Below are 21,230 nucleotides of genomic sequence, written 5' to 3'. Positions count from 1 at the left end.
ATTGTGAAGTTTGTGGTTCCCACTCCCCACTTTTTGACCTGGAGAACAATATAATCAAACTGTTGGAATCTTTACCTTAAAAGTAGGTGTATAGCTAACATGCCATCTTTGAAATGCATTTAGGTACTGCTAAAAATCTGTCCAGGTCCAAAAACTGCCATTGTTCTCAGGAAATCTGCACTAAAATATTTTCTTACACTTTTGTATTGTAAAATGCAGAAAAAAAGGAGAAGGTGTCTGGAGATATGCAGCCAGAAGGATAGATAGAGCTGTGTCTTTCTCTTCCCTAATTCATGTATGATTCTACAATTAGTTAATACAGGACTTCTGAATGTGGTGGTCCTCTCCTCCTCCCATTCCACTACTGGGAATTCCTGAGAATCAGCCCAGAGGCTCAGCTGGATCTGGTGAGTCAGTTTGCTAAACAGCCAGAAACCAGATCCAACCAAAATCAGGGGGAAAGAAGAATCTTGTGCTTTTTTTAAAAACTAAATTAAATCCCCTGGGAGCCAAGTGGGAGCCATAGATGGTACAAGAAGGAGGTAGTGGTGCCAGCCGGGGGCTGCCAGCTTCCAGACCTGCAGGGCTGCAGGTGAGACCCTGCTCTTGGGCACTAGAAGGGAACAAACCCAAGGGGAGTTGAAGCACTTGGTGTGGAGCGCTGGCAGAACTCAGCAAAAAGCAATTCCATTGTGTAAAGTACATGGGCATGAGCTGCAAGCTGGAGGCAGCCATGACGCAGTGGATTTTGTGAGCAGATTTGGAAGAGAAAGGCAGCACGTTTGGCCACTACAAGTGGGAGGCTGTTCCCCGTGTGCAGTGTGGGGACACAGCTCTATGAATGGAGGCATTAACTGGGAGCACGGCTGCAGCACCAGCTCAGGAAAGCTGCTTGGTTCTTGCTTGTGTCCCTTCCATTCCATCAAAGCTCGAGTACTTCATGGAATAAAGGCATATGGGACCAATAAAGCAGATTTAAGGAGATGGAGTCCAGGTGGCAAAAGTGTATAATGGGAAGTGACTTATGGGAAAATGTTGCATTCAAAACTCCTCTGTTGGTTTAGGTGACCCTGTAAATCCAGGCCCGGCTTTTAGTCAATGGGACTACTCATGAGAGCTAAATTACTTATGTTGCAGGATTGAACATACTGAAAGGAAGACTTTTCAAGGAGGTCCAAATAAATGTTCTAACTCATGCTTACAGTGTTCTTAGCTTTTAGCATGAGCCCAGTTGTGAACACAGACAACCAATTTGCTGTAATTTGTATATTTGGTTGGCATGTGTTTACAGAGGGGAGATCTGGATTTATTTAAAGAACTACTTTGCCCCTGGTTTCCGTATACTTCCCTTAATCTCTCTCCACAAAAGAAGCTCAAACAAAACCCCCATACCCTCCTTCCCCCCACTTAATGGAAAACTTGAAAGCAAACCCTGCACAGTGTACCTTTCATATGCACATAGGTACCTTGCAGTGAAATGAGAAACAGCAGAAGAGCTCTGCAATAACCATGACTGAATGTGCAAGGAAAAAATCAAGCCTTCAGCAGAATACTCCTTCGTTAGATCTTAAAAGCAGAAAAAAGTCCCCTACAAATAAATCCTCAACATGATTCTCATATGAAAGAGAATCTTTCCACGTTGAAACCAAATGTTCAAAAGCTCTGTGCTTTGTTGTATTAATGCCCATAATTTATTCTTCTTAGAAACTATCCCTCACAGGCTGTTATAGCACTCAGTGTGGTACATCATAATAAAAACAACTTAGAAGGCAAAAACATTAGAACAAAAACAAAACTCTGAAAGCTTTAGTGAATAAAGACTTGCAGGGGGGTCTGGAAAAAGGACACAAACGTTGTGAGAAATCAAAAACAGAAGTATAACTTGTAAGCAGAAATATAAACTAAGCTTTGTGAACAAACAAGTCCTTTTAGAATTCTCAAGCAGTTGTATGTAAAATTGATTTGTGCAGCACAAAAACCTTCACTGCACAGTCATTCCTCTCTGCAGCATCCAAAGCTAAATAAGCCAGTTCACTCTTGGGGTTTTTTTTTCCCAGAATCAAGTACATTTCAGTGCAGGAGCAGCTGTCACTGTGATTGATACCTGCTCAGTCTAGCACTTGTAATGCCCTAATCCATGTTGCAGTTGGGCTTGTAGCTTCACACAACAAGGATGAGTTGTTCAATCATTTGAAACAGCTTTTACACCCCAACTGGAGATGATAAGAAATAAGAAAACTTTATTTTTATTATTATTTTTTCTTCTTAAAAATTTATCCAATTTCCCCTGCCCTAAAAAGACCGTTGTTTATGTTTATGTTCTCTGGAGATTCAACTTTCTTTTTAGGAAGATGAAAATCCAAGCACCATAGTAACGGTGGCCAACCCACTGATCTTGAATTACAAATGCTGCATCTACAACCCAGGTCATGTCACAGCTTGGACCAACAGCTTCTTGCTGGCACAGTAGATGGTGCATGGTCAAAATTCCTGACTGTGCTTCAAAGGCTGCTCTTGGTGTATCACCTGCAAATCCATGTGTGTTTTCTACCCCTGCCCTGTAGTGGGACCCTTGGAAGTCATCAGTCCTTCCTCTGTAAGCCTTGTCTGGAGCTTCTTTACTTCTCTGTTCTTTAGGGCATGTTGACTGTATTTGTTGCTTATGTTTATTGGCTACTGTCACCTATGGATTGGTGTTAGCATCTGGGAGTGTGTAATCAACATATTATTTTTTATTTAACCTTCATGATCCTCATTCCTAATGAAGCATCTCTTGTCAGGCCTTAATAGGTTTCAACACTGGATTTTCTGTAGCAGGTAAGAGCAGCCTTGTGAAATTTGTTGCGTTCCCTTCTTTAAGGATTTTACTAACTTGGTCCCTAGTTACAATTTGTGAGTTACTGTTTGATTTAAGAAATTTGTACATCTTGTTCAGGATGTAGACTTTGACTTCACTTGTACATACGGTGCAAGACTAGGAATTCAAAATTAGGTGGAGCTGTAATTGTGTTAGATTAAAGAGATATTGTTTGGGATAGGGCATAAGGTATTGTCTTTGGGACAAGAAAACCAGTAGAAGAGAAGGATTGAAGGTGTAGAGAGCAATGTCTTAGTGATAAGACAGGTAGATAAGGAGCCATGGTATCAGCCCTCAAGCTACGGAACAGGATCTTGGCTGGTGCTGGTAATGTTCTGTTCTTCCCTGTGGCTCTTTGCTGGCCTTATCCAGGGCTTGGAGTGCCCTGCATGATGGCCAAAGTGTTAAAGCTGTGAGCTATCTCAGCTAATTCTAGCTCGCTCTCTCAGAGGAAAACTGCAGCCCATGCAGAGTCTTCTCATGTTGGTCAGGGAGAACTAAGCCTTAGTTTACAATCTTTATGATTCTTCACCCATACAAACTTCATCTCCTCAGACACATTTACCCCTGGCTACAGTTTATGGCCATTTCTTTTCCATCCTAAACTCCCCATGGCAGACACCCTCACAGAGGTGGATCCCGCTGGTGCACGTTTGTAAAGCTGTGATATTTAATAACTGCTTGTAGCCTGGTATACTATGGTTAACAGAGCCCAGGAAAAGAGGATTAATATTTTGTCAGATGATTTTTAGAAGCTCTGAGTATGATGACTTTTCAGAGGGAAGACATGTTTTTGTTTTAACTGAGGATAAAGGATACTGTAACATCCCCACTGGTGGGCAAAGTCTAGTGGAAATAAAAATTTAATAGAAAAACATTGTTTAACAGAAGTGGTAAACCTTTGGAGTTTGAACAAAGCTTTTACGTAGGTGTAATACTGCCAATGAAGGGTTAAGAACAAGAAAATATGCCAAAGCAGAGTCAGAGACACAAGACCACATAATCCATTCAGATTGCAGACGAAGTAACTCCAGCCATGCCTAGAAGGTAACTGGACAAAGTATGTTTTTTCCATTAGCTCAGCTCGCAAAATTATGCTGGTACAGAATTACATATTTCTGCACAGTTCTGGCCACAGAAGCTATTTCTTCATGCTCAGACCTGTTTGCTGGAGGTGAAACTGAGCTGGGTCATTGGAGCTGCAGAGAAACTCATAATGAAACTAAATCGCATGAGGTTGTGCTTTGCAGGGGGTGGATGGCTGGATTAGGCAGCACACTAAGTAGTCCCCCAGGATATTTTTCAATTGCAAGCTCAGTGATCAAATATGGAACAGATTAACAGGAGGAGGGGTTGTATATTTCTTGTAAATCACAATCTTCTTTTATTCATGACTATCTGCAGCACAATTTTTTTGAAGCACTGGTTTTTATGGTTTAGCGCTGTAATACCCATGGCATATCAAGCTACCAGTATAATTTTCTCATGAATTTATTTGCATCAATACTATTTAAATGAGTGCAGTAAGTGTAGGGATTAAAATAAGTTATGTTTAAAAGGTCTTTATTTCTAACCGTCTGGCTTATCTGTAAACACAGCTTTTAAAAACAGGATCTTAATGTTAGCTCCAGAAATCCATATATAGTTGCTCAATGTGTGGTCTGATTTAATTATATAGCTACTCCCTCTGATTGCACGAGATCAAGAGATGTTCAGATTTCTGATTCTGATGAGAACAACTGCTTTAAAGCTGAGCTTGTACAATCTTTTCTCCTATGTGTTCTGAATATTGAAAAAGAAGTAATATTTTTTATCCTTTTCATTAAGCCTTAGCTACACATGAAAGCATGAGCCTATGCCCCTTACAGTGAGTACTCTCCTCAGTGCATTTGTTGTAAAATCAAATTCCTGAATACTGATATCCGAACCCAGTGTACCAGGGAAGTTACCACTTTTGTTTTCATTACTTTGGATGTTTTGCATGATCAAAATAGGACCTTGGTGTCTGAAACGTCTTACTTGCAGCTATAACTGTGTAAGTGCAGCCCTGCCCTGATCTGAGCTACTTGTGCCTTGCTGCTGCCTAAAGCCAAGTCCAGAAAACAGATCCAACATCTCTGATCACAGCTCACTGAGGATATGCTGCAGGGTGAGGCTCTTTGATATTTTCACAAGGGCATGTAGTGATAGGGCAAGGAGAAATGGTTTCAAACTGAAAGAGGTCAGGTGCAGATTGGATATTAGGAAGAAATTTCTCACTAGATGAGTTTTAAAGTCCCTTCTGACCTAAACCATTCTATGATTCTGTAAAAAAGCAGTGATGGCCACAGCCTGTAAAAGAGTGGTTGTGGCACTGCACAGATCACCTTTTAAGTATCCTAAATAACTTCTTATACATACACATTTCAAAACTATGTGGGTTTGGGTAGAAATCCATTCCCAAAGTCCTTCAGGAGTGGCACTGGCTTCCACTTACAACACTGTGTATCCTTCTGCCCCAGGGCACTGCTCCTGCTTGAACTGAGGCAGTTAATTCTGAGCAAGCATTACCTAAAGCAATACCCACTGCTCCCCATGACACCTAGGGACAGCAGCATCTGTTTTGCTAAATAGCCTGAATGTGTTTATACAGAGTGAGAGTTGCCTAAGATTTATTTTAATTGAGTATGACTCAAAAGTGAGTAGCTGAATGACCGAGAATGTTGTGGTGTTAAACTGATGTAAAGATTGACCAAAATATTTTTAGAGTGCAATGAATATATTGGGAAATGCTAAATCTTGCCAGTTCCTGCAAACCATGCTGAAGTGAGACTAAGTAGGGAAACTTGTGCTTGTCTGCAAATACAGGTATATATTAACTCTGTAAATGTGGAGAAATCATTTAACTTATAATGTAGACATGTCCTTATTCAGCAGAGCACTTGTAACAGTAAGTTTAAACCCCTCTGCTGTAGAATAGATTCTTTTTCATGGTGTAACAAATAATTAAAAGTGATAAGATAAAATCAAAGGAGAAAAAAAGAGGAAAATTATATTTAAGTGAGACGGGACTAAAAGGTTGTCAATAGCATGGCAGGGTGCACACTATCTTCTAAGGCAAGTGAGATGCATCTTTTTTCACATGGAATTCAAGCAAGTATTAGGGAGCACGGTGTTGGGAACAGCCTGCTATGAGGTAGAGATCTGTATGTTTGCTAGTTTGTTTCTTCTTCTCTGGTACTTTTTTGCTCCTTTTGCTCAGATATTTTGTGTTTAGATATTGCAGAATATATGTATATTTTAATTTCTTTGCATTCATTACTTGTAGTACTCTAACTGGATTTGTATCAAAAATTCTTTGAAATTTTAATATTCCTCAAACACTTGAAATCTGTCTGCTTCTGTGTTCTCTAAGAATTATCAGGTGCTCTGTGCTGTCTTTCCAACAGAAGCCCTGTTTCATTTATGACAGGACCTATGCAATACTCCTCAAAGCTTTGATTTTATCCTCCTTTTCAATGTTCCCTCTCTTGAAAGACTGATGTTGAAAGAAGGGGCTGTAGGGAACAGGGAGGATGGCTGGGGAGATTTCACAGTGGGGTTTGGGTTTTTTTGGGGGGGTGGGCTGAGATTTATTTCAGCACAAGAAATTTGCTTTCCCAGCACGCTCAACACCACACTTTTTATGGGAGAGATGCAGGCTGTGTGCGCAACTGCGCTGAGGGACTGGGGTACGACAGACAGCCATGACCACACTCCTGGACCTGGCTAGGACTGTGAGCACCTTTTAAAACTCCTTTCCTTTGAAATAAACCTGCAGATTGACCCATGGTCAGTGAGGGCCTCAAAGACACCCAGAGAAGACGATCTCCAGAGAGCTCAGGCGTTAAGTGTGAGCAAGTTGCTCACACACAGTGCTCAGCATACACATAGATCTCTTAAAGATTTATAACTTGAGAAAATTTGTATGGAATTTGGTAGCAATGAATGAATGTATTCATTTGACACAGACCATTCTTCTCTGGTCCCCAAAATCTGGTGCGTTGCTCCAGGGTATGTAAGCCTGAGATCTATTTATGGAAAGGACAGATAATTTTGGTTAACATTTGTATAGAAAGGAACACATTCTTTGTTTTAATCTCAAAAATGTTCAGTGTATTTTGCTGCAAACTAAAAATAGATTAAAAACTCCCAACTCTTTTCAGCACAAAAAAGTCAGTGCAAATATAAGTTTGTCAGAGCAATAAACAGCAAAAATCAAGGTCTTATAAAGGAAAATTTGGCTAACCTGAGAGTCACACTGCTATTAACTTTCCCTGTAACCTAATAAATAATCATTCTGAGGGCCCATCACTTCACCTGCAGCATTCATTGCCATGTCCCAAGGTAAAGGTGACAAATTCTGTCTTCACCCCTCGACCTCCAGCCCAACTAGCAAGATATCTGCACATCATGCATGCTGTGTATTGACAGCCACTATTTTACCCATTCAAGTAAGAAGCTTTCAAAATACTTAAAAATCACAGCTAAAATAATAAATTTAAAAATAAATTTGTTTATAATAAATTTATTTAATACATTTAATTTAATAAAAGCCACTCCGATACATTAAAAATCCAAAGGCCCTGCTGTTGTTATCTAGATGCACAAATTTAAAACTATATGCACTCTAGCAAAGGTGGCCCGAGCTTGGATGTGTTTGGAAGTGCTAGTCAGTGGAGACTGGCTTAAGGCATGGGATTGGAAATCGGGGTGCTCTGATTTTGGGGTACTCAGTAGTTAAATTCCTAAAAGCTGAAAAAGCACTCCAGATAGCAGACCCTGGTGAATGATCTTTGCTTTGCAAAGTGAAGAAAGTAATCTTATCCATTACTGAATAGCTCTATTAAATGATGAGAAAACGCTCAGCACCACCTTGTTTTCTGCACACGACCTCTCCTGAGGCATCTGTGGCACAAAATAAAATAGGAAAAAAGGACAGATTAAACAAGCGCCCGAGAGTTCTGCATTTGAAAGCAGAGCTTCGGGACAGGGACACTTTCCAAAGAACCATTTCAGGCAAAGGTCACATGTATGCATATAAAATCATTCCTGAAAGCAGCGCCTTTGTCCCGCAGCTATCTCCCAATGGAGCCATTGTCCTGCCGGGGCAGCTGGCACCCTGACTTCAGCCGCGCCGCAGCGGGGCCGGGGCGCGGGGCAGCCCCCGAGCCGGCCCGGGGCCGGGGCAGCCCGCGACCTCCCCGGGACATCCCGGCCCTGCGCATCTGCCCGCGCCGCTCCAGCGCCAGCGCCAAGCGCAGCTTCCACGCCGAGCTTCAGACATGGAGAAAAAAGACCCGCTGGTACGGTAGGAGCATCTGCACTCCCCTTCTGCCCTTCTTGCCAAAGTAGCCTTAAATAAATATCATTACAAGCAAAGTCAGCTAATGGAGTAGCATGAATGTGGTTTTGCAGAATGCAACTCGGATTGGGATTTGGCAAGTAGGAAGTCCTTCCAAAATGCATTCAGGGGTGATGTTGAAAGTCCCTTGATTAATAATAAAAGAGAAAATATTATTTAATGCACAGAGAAGAAAATGTATTTTAGAAACCATAGTAGTTCTTGTACAGCTTGTTTTGCCTCCTGAAGAGATCTCCTCTCTTAACCTAGTTAATATAAACTGCTTTTCATATATATTCTTACCTTATAGCAATATCAAAATTGGCATCCAGCACAGACATGAGCAAAGTATCTTGTGTTTTGTTTATATTTACCTCCTACAGTATTAATATTATGCAAGTACATAAATATGAGTTTAGAACTCCTACATCACTTGGCTTTTGATTTATATTAAAATTTCCAGTGTCTGGAGCTTCACTGGTAAAGTTCTGGGCTTGAAGGCAATCTGTGCCCATAAAGTTCCTGCTACAGATACCTCTCCCTAAGCCTTTTTCTCCAGGGGAACTACATGGATCTCTTTAATCAGGGTAGCAGCACTTCAAGTATCTGTATTTTTCCCCATAACTCTCTATGCCACAACTGTAAAGTGCTGATTAGAGAGACAAGTTGTATAAGGAGCAATGAAACACTGCGTGCCTCATAGTTCCTCTACTCATAATGGACTCATCATGATTTTGATTATTCTGATTTTGAAGTATTAGTCTTGAGTCCTTCTTTCAAGTTTCTTTGGCTTCTGATTTGCTTAGATTTTGATTGTGATTTGCTTCTAATTTCTGTTGATCTATGCAAGCTTCCTGACAGCATGTGTCAGTGCTGTGCACACTGTTCCTTATTGCCACCACATCTGTGATGGAAACTCTGAGCTCTGCAAGTGGAATTGGGACACTGACTTGTCCATGAAAAACAGAACAGGGATTAGGGCATTTCAGGGTGTCGGTTCTGCCTGAGGTTTACACGAGTGCTCCAGCCCTCCCCACTGGACCTGTGGAGAGGTGGGCGCGGGCTGCCAGAGAGCAGTGGCTGTGCCTGGTGGATAGGGAGAGACACTGGGGGGTTGCCTGTACCTAAAAAAAGCAAAGGTGACTGTGCCCCTAAGATTGGCTGCCCACAGAGGACCTGCTGTACTTGTTCAGGGTCAGATAGAGACACTTGTAGATTAAGAGCTTCTCATGAAGTGCAAGGCTGGGGAAATGTTTCCTCCTGGCATGTTAAGAAAACAAAATAGTGCTCCATTTGTGTAGTAATATTTATTCTACAAAATCTTATTTCAGAGGTTGTAATATGAAGGTTAAACTATAAGTTTAATGTCACTGCAGCAAGGAGGTTTCCAATTATTCATCAAAGATGCCAGCTGAGTTTGAATGCCAGAAAGCTAAAGATATGTTAGCATCATTCTTGAAAGCTGGAGCTGTTCATAGCAGTGCCTGCACTGCAACCTTTACCAAAGGATGCCAAATGAATCCTTTGACATTAGCTGAACTGGAAGTGGAGGTAATGAATATTTGTGAGAGATGAATATTTGTGAGAGAGCATGAGACTGCTCCTGGCAGTGCTAAGGCTAGCAGCAGCTTGCCCAAATGCCCGTGTGCTATTGGAAGTGCTCATTTATGGCACTTCTCCAGATTAATGGACCACTTATGGAAACACATCAAACCTCATATTGCTGACACCAGCAACACAAACTGATTTTCAGGTGCTCACAAATCTGACAGTGTGCCTGACCCATGCCACACCTTGCTGGATGAGGGGTTTTGAGCCTCCCAGCACAGGTCTCCCCATGCCACCCACACCAGCCCAGCTGGGATGCACCCTCCCCTGTGCTCATCACCGGGTGAGATGACAACTGTGTTTGTAGGGAGCCAGACCAAATGATCTCACAGGCTTTCTTTGTCTCAAAACCCAGGAAACTGTGTGCTCCACGCAGTTAGAATAAAAGAGAACAGGGTCACTGTTGCTTTGGTACACAAAAAACACCATCAATATAGAAATAAATACATATTGGCTCTCTCACTTTTGGGGAACTATTTTCCTATTGTGTACAGTTGTTTAAATGCCATGAGATTCATGGTAAATGGTCTTTTGTCCTAGGAGGCTTCATGTTTCAAAACACTGACATAATTAATTGTTTAGAAGTGCTAGTTGATAGTGTTGTATGTGAAAAATTGGATAAAAAGAGATTAAAAATACAAGACAATAGCAGGTATGCTCAGCTCCTGTCCTCTTGCCCTAAGCCAGACAGAACTGTTCTCCTATTGCAGCTGGATTACATCCATGGCTGGGGGATTGTGTCCTCAGATACCTGCTCTTCTAATCCAGTTCTCAGCCAGCCATTTTCTTTTCATTTCTTTGTGGGGCTTAATGCCCTCCTTCCATGCTGATTTTCTTGTGAAGTAATTCAGAAGTCTTGTCCCAAAGCTTTTCCCTTTGTTTTTCTAACTTCATATTTTCTTGTAGAGTTTTTTACTAGGAAGCTGTGTTGGGCTGGCTTTGTCTGGCCTCCAGATGCCTTCTCTCATTCCCCCTCCTCAAGAGGGCAGGGGGAGAAAATAGGATGGAAAGGCTCATGGACTGAGATAAAGACAGGGAGATCACTTACCAAATTAGTGTCATGGGCAAAACAGACTCAACTTGGTAAAAATTATTTCAATTTGTTGCCATATAAAATAGATTTAGGTAGTGGGACGCAAATTAAAAAATTGAAACAGGACCTTTCTTTCCCCTTTTCCCAGTTCTTCATTCCCGGTTCCTCCACCTCTCTCCACTATCCCAGGCAGCACTGAGGGGATGACCAGTCCATAGGAGCCCCTCTCTGCTGCTCCCTCCTGCGCACACATCTCCCTGCCCCGCTCTGGGGCCTTTCGTGGGCCAGGGTCTTTCAGGACAAACCAGCTTCTCTAAGGTATTTTCTGGTGGCTGCAGGGGAATCCCTGCTCTGGTGCCTGGAGCACCTCCTCCCCTCCTTCCTCAGTGACCTTGGTGCCCGCAGAGCTGTTTCTCTTACTTTCCCCCTCACTCACCACAACCTGCGCAGAGCTTTTTAACCTCTTCCGTTTCTTTCTACCAGAGGCGCCGCCATCTTGGCCTCGTGAGGGGCTCGTGAGGGCCTGAGCCCGGCCTGTGTGGGACAGGCTGGGTGTGGTCCATGGCAGCCCCGGCCTCTCCACATAATGCACATGTTTCTGCATTCTCACCCTCTGTTCTTCTCTTTCCATGTATTTTTTTGGTTAGTTAAAGATTTTAACCTGAAAGCCTTCTAGTTTTGAAGACCTCTCTGGTTTTGCTGTTACTTGGCTCTTCACCAGTTTTATCTTCCTTTTTTTATTTTGAACAGTTCTTGGAAACCCATCCTTGTCCATAACCTAATTGTTTTCTTTCCATGTCATCTGATGTAGAAACCTGCAGAAACACCACTGCTGGGACATGGCCAGGGCTGTTCCTGAAGTCCTCCCTCCTGCAGCATCCACCTCTCATCCCCCTCACTGAAATGTCACATTTTATTCCCTTCACAGATTTCTGTTCCCTGCTGTAAATGGCATGTTCAGCTGAGGTCCTGCCTCTCATACCTGTGGTGCTCAAAGAACTTGGGATATATGGATTGTCCTGGGTAATAATGCTTTGTTTCATGCAGGCTTCTTGCTCTACACCAAGTTTCAAGCTTCTGGCTCTACACTGGCACATGTGGCAGTGGAGGTGGCTGCCAGGACATGGCAGGATGAGCTGCTGAGGCTGCCATGCTACTCATGCACTCAGCCAGCACTAACCCACTAGTTCCCAGACACATCCATCCAGGCAATCACTCCAGGTTTTATAGAGAGCCCTGTGCAAACCTGGGACAGGACTGGAACACTTCCCTCAGCTGTTTTGTAAACAGCATAACAAAGCAGAGGGGAGGAATACAGCCCAGGGACACCTCATCCCACACCCTGAATTTTCAATTAGTTGACTACAGCAACTGGGCTCTGCAGAATTGTCCAGACTGCCTAATTTAGTCCTTGAGGCAGGAGATTTTGGTGCAGCAGGATGCACCAGCACTCATGATAAATAGCAGTAAAAAGGGCAAAGACACTGAAGTGAATTCTAAGGTAGGACTTACTACCCACAGGACATTTGTGGATTTGAACCTATTGCTGTGTATCTCACCCTGCTGAAAAATATTTTACGTAGCATTAGCTGTATGTTCCTGGTGCTGTTGATGCATGTGACAGCTTGAAAACCTTTTCTGTGACAGGAGAAAGGGGGAATGGGACAAGGGTTTTTGGAGCTGCAACAGGATGGTGGTAAGGAACCTGTGTTGTGGCAGCAGCAAAGGGGGACCAGCCCTGCACCAAATTCAGTGCTGGAGCTACCAAAGGAGACAGGGAAACTGAGACTGCAACTGCAAGGACTGTAACAAATCAGTGCCCCTCCAGCTGCACCAGCCCATGGTTTGGTGTGTCAACACTGGCCTCAGATGTGAGTAGGATGGTGGGAACTGCCACTCATCTGTATTAAGACCAGTGAAGGATGGTCAGTGCAATACTTAAAGACTTCACAGGCTGTATAAAGGGAAAATACGGCTTGGTTCAGCTATCTTTGGAGAAAGAAGAGTATGAGTTTGTGGCTGCAATCTGGTACCTGCACCAGGTGACACTATAAGAGAGGAACGGCTTCCTCAGTCATTTCAGGCATTCCTCAAAGGCTCTTTGCACACCCACAATGAATTTTGGCAGGGACAACCACAAACATCCATAAACATGAACATGAACATAAACTTGTCCATAAACTGGATATCCAGTGGATGAAAATATGGTCATTATGAGGGTGGAGAAAATGTACTGATGAAACAATATTTTGTAAATAATTAAGTTGCCACCACCCATAAATGCCTGGTTTTATTTCTTTCCATGCTGAGGCTGAGCAGCTAAAATGGCAGTGAAGACAATAGGCAAACCCCAGAAAAGGTCACCCCTCCAGCTTGGACAGAGTGAATGCTGTAAGATGGGGTGAAATTCCCTTTGAGCTGATGACCCTTCATCTGGGAGAAATGTAAGAAGCCCTTAAGTGCCTTTGGGATATCCAGAATAATAGGATCCCTTTCCCCCCTCAGGAGAACAGCATTTCTTTGTATATTGCTTGTAAATGACAGGATTGTACCAGAGAATCTGAGTCCTTGCTTACAGGAAACAACCTGAAGGGTCCCAGTCTCAGCTGGCTGCCAAGTCCAAAAGCACTGACCCAGGTCATTTGTGGGTGATTACAGAAATTCAGTGCACCTAAAGATGCTCCACTGTTTGGACATTCTCTAACATATAATTGTGCAGTAGAGTACAACTGAAAGAGCATTAGCAATAGGGCAGAGATCACAAGCATGTTTTTCTCCTTCCAGTCCCCACAACAGCAGGAAGAAGGAGATTCCCTTTTGGAGTCTCCAAAGCGCTCTTCTCCTAATATATTTTGTCTCTTTTCACCCTCAACATTAAGATGTCTTTTTCTGCCCTCCCATTGCTCTACCAAGCCAGCCCAGCATGCCCCAAAGACGGCAGGAGATGGCTGTGACAGCCATGGGATATTGGGTACCCTTCATTTACTGTGCTGTCCTGGCAGTTGCTGTTGGCAGCATTGAGCCTGGTTTGTTTGTTGAATCTGCCACTTCTCCAAAAGTTTCTCTCCTGTGCCTTCTGTCCTGCAGTCTGACTCTACTTCTACCTGCACTTATACAATGGGCTTTGGAGTTTGGCTTATTTGTTTTATTCATAATGTATCAGAGTAGGAAGCAACAAAAGTTTTCTTAGTGGGTTTTTTTTTTTTTTTTTACTTCACTACCTTCCAAAACCATGCTGGAATTATCTGCAGAATCAAGCAGATTTTTCAGCAGGCTTAGACTCCCAGCAAGCAGGGGTATGAACGTGAGATTATGGTCCCATACCCATTTTCAAACCAGTTTTCACAGCTTAAGCTACTACAGAGGCAGTTTGTGCTCCTGCTCTGTCTGTGTGCAAAGGGAACTCAGTTCGCAAAGGGGTAGGGGTGTTCTTTCTCTGATGACTTCAGCTGTCACCTGAACATATTGCTGCTGCTTGCCTCTTTCCATCATCCATCCTGGCTTCTTTGCCCAGAGTGTGTTGGGGTTTTTTTTGTTGTTGTTGTTGTTTTAAAGGTTATTTAATCATAGTGTTCCTCCTCTCCCAAAAGACTGAAATGTTGAGTTTGCACACCTGAGCAGGGACAGCAGGCACTGGAGGCCTTCCCTGCAGCTGGCAAAGGAGATGTTTCTGCTCTCTTCACCAGAGTAGTAGTTTACTCAAGTCTTTTTTACATGGGTTAGATCATGTGTTGCCATCAAAGTTGTTTGGTTTCAGTGTCTTGGAAAAGGGTTAGCCATGGACAGTGAAAAGATAATAAATTAAATCGTTTTGCAGGCTGTGCCCAGGAACATCTGTCTCTGCCATGGAAATCTTTGACAAGTATAATTTTAGGCTGTTTTCAGCCTTGTCTGCTGTGAAAAGGACATTCACCGGGGTGCGGAGCCTTCTCTGAAGGCTGAGCAGAGCTCAGAACTGCTGTTGGTCTACAGCAGTCAGCAATCACTAAACCAATGAATTGTTTCTTTCTGAAAGTCTTGTTTTGCTAAACAGAAAAACAAAATATGAGTTAAACAAAGCATAACTCAGTAAGATTATTTGCTTTAAAATAATGAAGCAATCTATTAATATTTAAGTGACCTGAGTTTCCCTGCAGTTCACTTGTTTAATCCATTAGAAAAAAATAGTTTATTCCTTTCCAAAGTTTTATGCTGAGAAAGTGAAAAAAGTATTTGCCTAAAACCCCCTGATAATCCTTATGCAAACCAATGCAGAGTTGCATATTTTTGATTACTAGCATTTTTCTTCATTATTTTTATATTGCATTCCTCCAGACTTTGAAATTTATTCAGTTACACATTATGATATGGGTTTTTAAAACAATCATTCAGCAATGGATCGCATTATTTAGTTGTTGAAATGTTGCCTATACTTTTTTCACCCATGGAAAACAGGGAGTACTGTTCCAACAGGATGTTTTTCCCTTTGTACTTACATTTGTCATCTTTGCACTGGGCTGAAATCAGAAAAAAAAAGTGCCCTTCAACTGAACTCGTGGTGACATGTTTCAACTCAAGAAAATTTGTGATGCTTGGAAAGTGGCCCATCTGTCCGAAATGACCCAAAAAGCAAGATGTGATTGTTTTACGCTTTTGTGCTTTGCCATTACGACAGGCAGCAGCAGATGCCTATTAAGAAATGCAGGGTGTTTAGTGAATGCTGAGGTGACAGCACTCCCCTGGGAGCAGGAGTGGGGAGACAGCAGGGCTTGTCCCTGCCCCCTCCCTCAGCAGATGCCTATTAAGAAATGCAGGGTGTTTAGTGAATGCTGAGGTGACAGCACTCCCCTGGGAGCAGAAGGAGTGGGGAGACAGCAGAGCTTGTCCCTGCCCCCTCCCCGCTCCCCTGCCCACGGATGCTTCTCAGTTACCAGGCGGCTTGGGGCTCAGAAGCAGCAGCAGTTTGAAGCTCACTGTGTCTCACTGCTGAGGGCTGAGGACTTGGGCAGGAATCTCATCCAACTGTAAAACCTGCCAAAGGAAGGGAAGTTTTTAACCTGTTTTGATTTGCAGTGTATCTCTAGAAATGGTTGGGGTGAGAGGATGGAAGAGACAGCAAGGATTTGCCAGTCTGCTAGGACTGGAGGTAGACATTAGGTATCTGGATTCTACTTTCTGGGTTTATTTCTGTTCTGAAGGAAAAGGCCACAAAAGCCAGTTATTTCTAAGGTATTGAAATATCTCACCCCTCTCAACAGCTAGGGATAACTTAAAAAGATGTGTCTTTCAACTATGAGATAAATCTGTACACCCAGAAAAGGGATGCAGATGGGATTAAGTTTATTAACATGTTATCTGTGTCCCCATTTTATGTAATTGTCTATGAACAAAAGCCTGGACAGTTCCTGTTGTATCTTCTGCCACATAAATGGTCATGTGGCCAGTGAATCAGATCAGGCAGTTTAGGCAGCATTTAATAATTGTTGTTTTTCTCTTTAAGAGGACATCTCTTCTTCATCAGCTGTCCTAATTTCTTCAGGATTTCCTTTCTCTTTGTGTTGGACTGATTGCATTTAGTGGTGTAGACCTGTAGTCTTATGCAAATAAAATAGATTTGCTTGAGTCGGGCTCATGCTCATGTGAAGTAGGTTCAAGCCCCAGAAGGCCTTCAGCGTTTTTTTGGGTTTTTTTTGTTTTTTTTTTTTTTTAATTGTCTTAACTGCAACACTACCAAGGTCTGTTCTATGTTCATGCATTTATTGACCATGCCAAAAAAAAAAAAAAAAAGCTTTAGGTGGAAAAACACATCATCACAACAGCAGCCAATTCTTCAGCCTTAGATGCCTCTTATACATAGAACCAGGAGGAAAATGTGCCCACCAGAAGGCATGTCCCTACTTCTGTGGGAATCCTCTGTTTCCAGCCTGACCCTACTTTGATCTTTCTGCAGAAGTACTGATGCTGCAAAAAAAGCCTCAGCTGCAGGCAAGTTAAGAACAATATTCCGAGTGACATATCTCTTTAAACTGGAATCAAACAGGATTTTGCTGTTTTGAAAATACCAGTAGGTTTTTGTTTTGTTTTGTTTTGTTTTGTTTTTTAGATTAGCTAGCAGAAAGAAACATATTAATTAAAATATTTCTTTTTTGATCCAAGTGCTGAAAACATAAAAAAAAAAGTATTTCAAACAAACAGAAACTCTTGTTTGCAAAGAAAACAAAGTAAACAGTATTAATTATATCCACATTTTACTTGTAGGGGAGAGACTAGCACTTGGAAATTTTTTAATCATATCCAAACCTTGACCTTGAAAATGTGCCAAAATAGAGTTTGAGCTGAGAGTAAATGTAATCAAGTCAGAGAGATATGTTACAGGGTTATTGTAGAAGTCCCCACAAGAAGTTTTATGTACCCAGGAGATTCAAAGCTAATATTATACTGAGAAAGGTTTGAACATGGGAAAGGATGTACATAGAAATTAGAAAAAGAAACTGGAAAGATTATTTGAAGTCTAGAAAACCTGCTTTTTACATCTTTAAGTAGCTTTCCCATCCTTGTGGGTTTTTTTGGGTTTTTTTTTTAGCTTTTTTCACAGTTGTTTGTTAGTTTTTGTTTTTGTTGGATTTTTTTCTCATTTAGCTTTAATTAATTATTTTAAAGAGGCTATGGTTTTTGTGGGATGTAATAGGTTATATCACTTGTAAAATTAAAATAAATTAACAGTGATTGTGTGTGGCATATACAAGGTACTATGCAAGGCCCTTGAAACCTCCAGATTGCTGTCTGGGGGGTAGACGGGTGGATTTCACACCACTGAAATCTACAGCTCTTTGAAAAAGACCGATGTAAAGCTGTTAATGGGCACCTGTGACACTCATATAAAGCACTGGAAAATAAGAGTGAGGACTTGAATACACAGCTTTTATGGGCTGTGCTAAAAACACATATGGGCCCTGTGGCTCCGTGTTTCACTCCATATTCTCCCTGAAGATTTTTCATCACAGAACAGTTTATATTCTGCAGTTGCTAGAATTTTTATATATGACTATCTCAAGAAATAGAATTCTCAGTGCATTTTAGTGAAGTGCTTCAGCTGCTTCACAATAGCAATATTGTCCAGAAACTGAATTGGGTATATGTTAGTTTCTTTGAAGATGAGGAAGGCATAGATATGGAACTGCTGTTAACGCTTCTGCTGTGGTGTATGGCTCACAGTGAGAGGTGAAATACCCTGCCTTGGAGTGGGTGGTGTATTAGCTGTGAGAGAAAAGCATTCAGGCACCCACAGCTTTCTCCAGGTCACTGAAAACTCCTCTTTCCAGCTGACCTAGCTCTCGTGCTAAAAGTCATAACCTCACTTATAAACCTTGTTCTGCTTGTACCACCACAAATGGTGATTGTGTGTGGAGGGTGCACTTGGGCTAAGACTCCCCCACAGGCATCACAGGCAGCTTCTGGAGCTGCAGTGCTATCACCAAATCCACAGCCCTCACTGAACTGCTCAAGCTGTTGTATCTGATGTGGGGTGTGAGAAAATTTATTTCTCTACTGCATTATGTCCTCCTTTTTCTCACCAGGCTGCTCACCAGCGTTTCAGTCACCCCAGTGAGTATACAAACGTTTTACATAAGTAAAGCAGGGACAGGGACTTGGGTTCCCCGCTGGCCAGTGGTTCCTCTTCTGTCTCTGGGTAGGCAGAACTCAGGTTCAGCCAGGTGTGAACCCACTGTCCCTGTGTTTTGAGCAGGACACGTACATGAGGGTGAGGTCAGGTGAGGTGAGGAGGGGTGCAACGTGCTGTGCTGGTGGTACTCAGTGAATTTTGGCTGTATCTGGGTGCTCTCCCCCCAGCCCTGTGAACCCTGCAAGCATTATATAGGATGCTCAGAAATGTTGATGGGCCTATATGTGCTTAAGGCACTTGGTGCTTCAGGGGCTGGGCTGCAGCAAACTGCAATTTTGAAGACTTTAATTTGTCCATGATTGTCCCTGAGGGTCTGGCACTGCTTTATGGGTCTTTTTGGCCAAGAAAGTCATCCTCAGCACAGCCCTCCAGGGCACCAGGCACTATGATTTGCATACCATTCCCCTCAGGGCAATGATGAGCAGACAGATAATTGAAGACTGGTGGTGTTTTGAGAAATTGCGGTGAGGAGGGTGTACTTTCATGTGAGCACAGCCTGGTTTGTGGGTCTCCCCAGGCTCATGGGGTAGCAGAGGGCATAGCTCCTCAGCAGTCAGTCCTGTGCCTTCTGAAGTTCCACCTGAATGTGAGGAAGAACTTACTGTGGGAGTGACTGGAGCAAGCTGGAACAAGCTGCCCAGAGAGGCTGTGGAGTCTCCTTCTCTGGATATATACACCCTACTGTGGGAGTGACTGGAGCAAGCTGGAACAAGCTGCCCAGAGAGGCTGTGGAGGCTCCTTCTCTGGATATATACACCATCCTTAGAAATGTGCTCTAGGGAATTCTGTTTGATATGGGATGTTGGACTAGATGACCTCCAGTGGTCCCTTCCAACTTTGACCAGTCTGAGTCTGTAATAAAAGAGTGGTTTAAAGTCCTTTGTAAACAGGGATCAGCTCTACTTGATATGTTGTGCCTCTTTGACTTTGTTAAGACTCAGGGTGTCTTCAGTAAGGTACTCAACTCTTCCCGTGCTCACTCTGGCTATTGGAAGTTGATTTGGTTTCTCAGTGCTTGTACCTGAGAACAATTGATGTGGATACAACTTGAATTTCTATGGTTTGTCCAAAGGTTTTGTTCCTTGGAATTTTGTACACTCAACTGACTGTTTTTCTTGGCCACAACTATACATGGATACTGCGTTTGGGAGGATGAGAGCTCTGAGGCACTATAGAGAAGTCCTTCACCTTTCTGTCTTTCATGTTGCTGTCAAGCCTACTGTAGGCTTTCACCCTGGTTCCCCAGTCACCCCATGCATCCAGCATCCAGTGCAAAGTTGACAGGAGTAGCTAAAAACGTTTGTTTTATTGGAGTCCACTCCATCCCCAACTCAGGCAGTATACTTGATTTCTCTGCATTCCTTTTCTCATTAGAAAAACTGCTCAAGAAAAACGAGTTTATGTAAGACTGTAAGTACTGCCTTGCTTATACTGACTCTATGGAATAACCTTTGATACCACTTCCCATAGCATTCTTCTGGAGAAATTGGTTATTCATGAGCTGGATGGGTGCCCTCTTCACTGGATTAAAAAACTGGCTGGATGCCTGAGCCCAGAGAGTGGTGATAGAGTTAAATCCAGCTGATATCCAGTCTCCAAGGCTCAGTAGTGGGGGCAGTTATGTTTAATACCTTTAATGATGATCTGGACAAGGGGGTTGAGGGCACCCTCAGTCAGTTTGTTGCCCAGCAGGAAAGGACCTGGGAGAGCTGATCAGCAGTGACCGAACGGTGACTAAGCCAGTGTGTGCCCAGGTAGCCAAGGCAGCCAGTGGCATCCTGGCCTGGATCAGAAACAGTGTGGCCAGCAGGACCAGGGCAGTGACCTGGCACTGGGGAGGCTGCACCTTGAATCCTGAGTTCACTTCTGAGCCCCTCACTTCAAAAAGGATGTTGAGGAGCTGCAGCATGTCCAGAGGAGGGAAACAGAGATGGAGGAGGGTCTGGAGCACAGATGAGGAGAAACTGAAGGAGCTGGGACAGTTTAGCCTGGAGAAAAGGAGGCTCAGGGAAGACCTTATCACTATTTACAACTGGCTGAAAGGAGGCTGCAGCCAGGTGGAGTTTGTTCTCTTCTTCTAGTAGCATGTAACAGGATGAGACAGAATGGCCTCAGGTTGTACCAAGGGAGGTTTAGACTGGATATTAGGAAAAATTTCTTCACAGAAAGTGTTGTCAAACTGCCCAGGGAAGCTGGTGGAGTCACTATCCCTGGAGGTATTTAAAAGACGTTTAGGTGTGGCAGTTAGGGACGTGGTTTAGGGGTGGACATGGGTTTGGACTCAGTGATCTTAATGCTTTTTTCCAACCTAAACGATTCTGCGACTCAGTGAATGTTTGGAACTGGCAATGGCACAGCACGAGCGTCTCCTCTGAGGCGCCATCTGGTGCCTCATTGTAAGCTTTGCATCCCGTGTTAAACAATCACTGTAATCATAAAAGCCTGAAAAGTCAAAGGACAATTTTTATTCACAAAAACTGAGAAAGAGGCATTTCATATTCTGATGATCTAGTTAAATTCCTTTTTAACGTGTTTCATTTAAGCCTTAAAACTTCCACTGAATTGCTGAATTCGTGGGCCAGGAATACATTATTTCAGCTTTAGTCTTTTCTTTTCTGATTAGTAAAATGGCAATTAGTTGCTGAAAAATTAGTTGCCAGTGATCCAACAGTGAAATTTTTCCTGAACAAAATCATTAGGCTTTGTT

General features: G+C 42.8%; 1 protein-coding gene across 1 annotated transcript in view; it reads left to right on the top strand.

Annotated features, from left to right (window-relative positions):
• The first annotated feature begins 7,963 nt into the window (after positions 1-7,963).
• Positions 7,964-21,230, top strand: part of ENPP2 (ectonucleotide pyrophosphatase/phosphodiesterase 2) — a 72,229-nt gene continuing 58,962 nt past the window's right edge. The window contains 2 exon segments of the mRNA XM_041470860.1: positions 7,964-8,095; positions 8,098-8,181. Coding sequence (XP_041326794.1) covers positions 7,964-8,095; positions 8,098-8,181 — 216 coding nt within the window.

This window comes from Pyrgilauda ruficollis, unplaced genomic scaffold, assembly GCF_017590135.1.
Source record: "Pyrgilauda ruficollis isolate IOZ18807 unplaced genomic scaffold, ASM1759013v1 scaffold25, whole genome shotgun sequence".
NCBI classification, from domain to species: Eukaryota; Metazoa; Chordata; class Aves; order Passeriformes; family Passeridae; genus Pyrgilauda; species Pyrgilauda ruficollis.
Note: the sequence above shows the minus strand (reverse complement) of the source record. Positions and strands in the feature narration are given on the sequence as shown.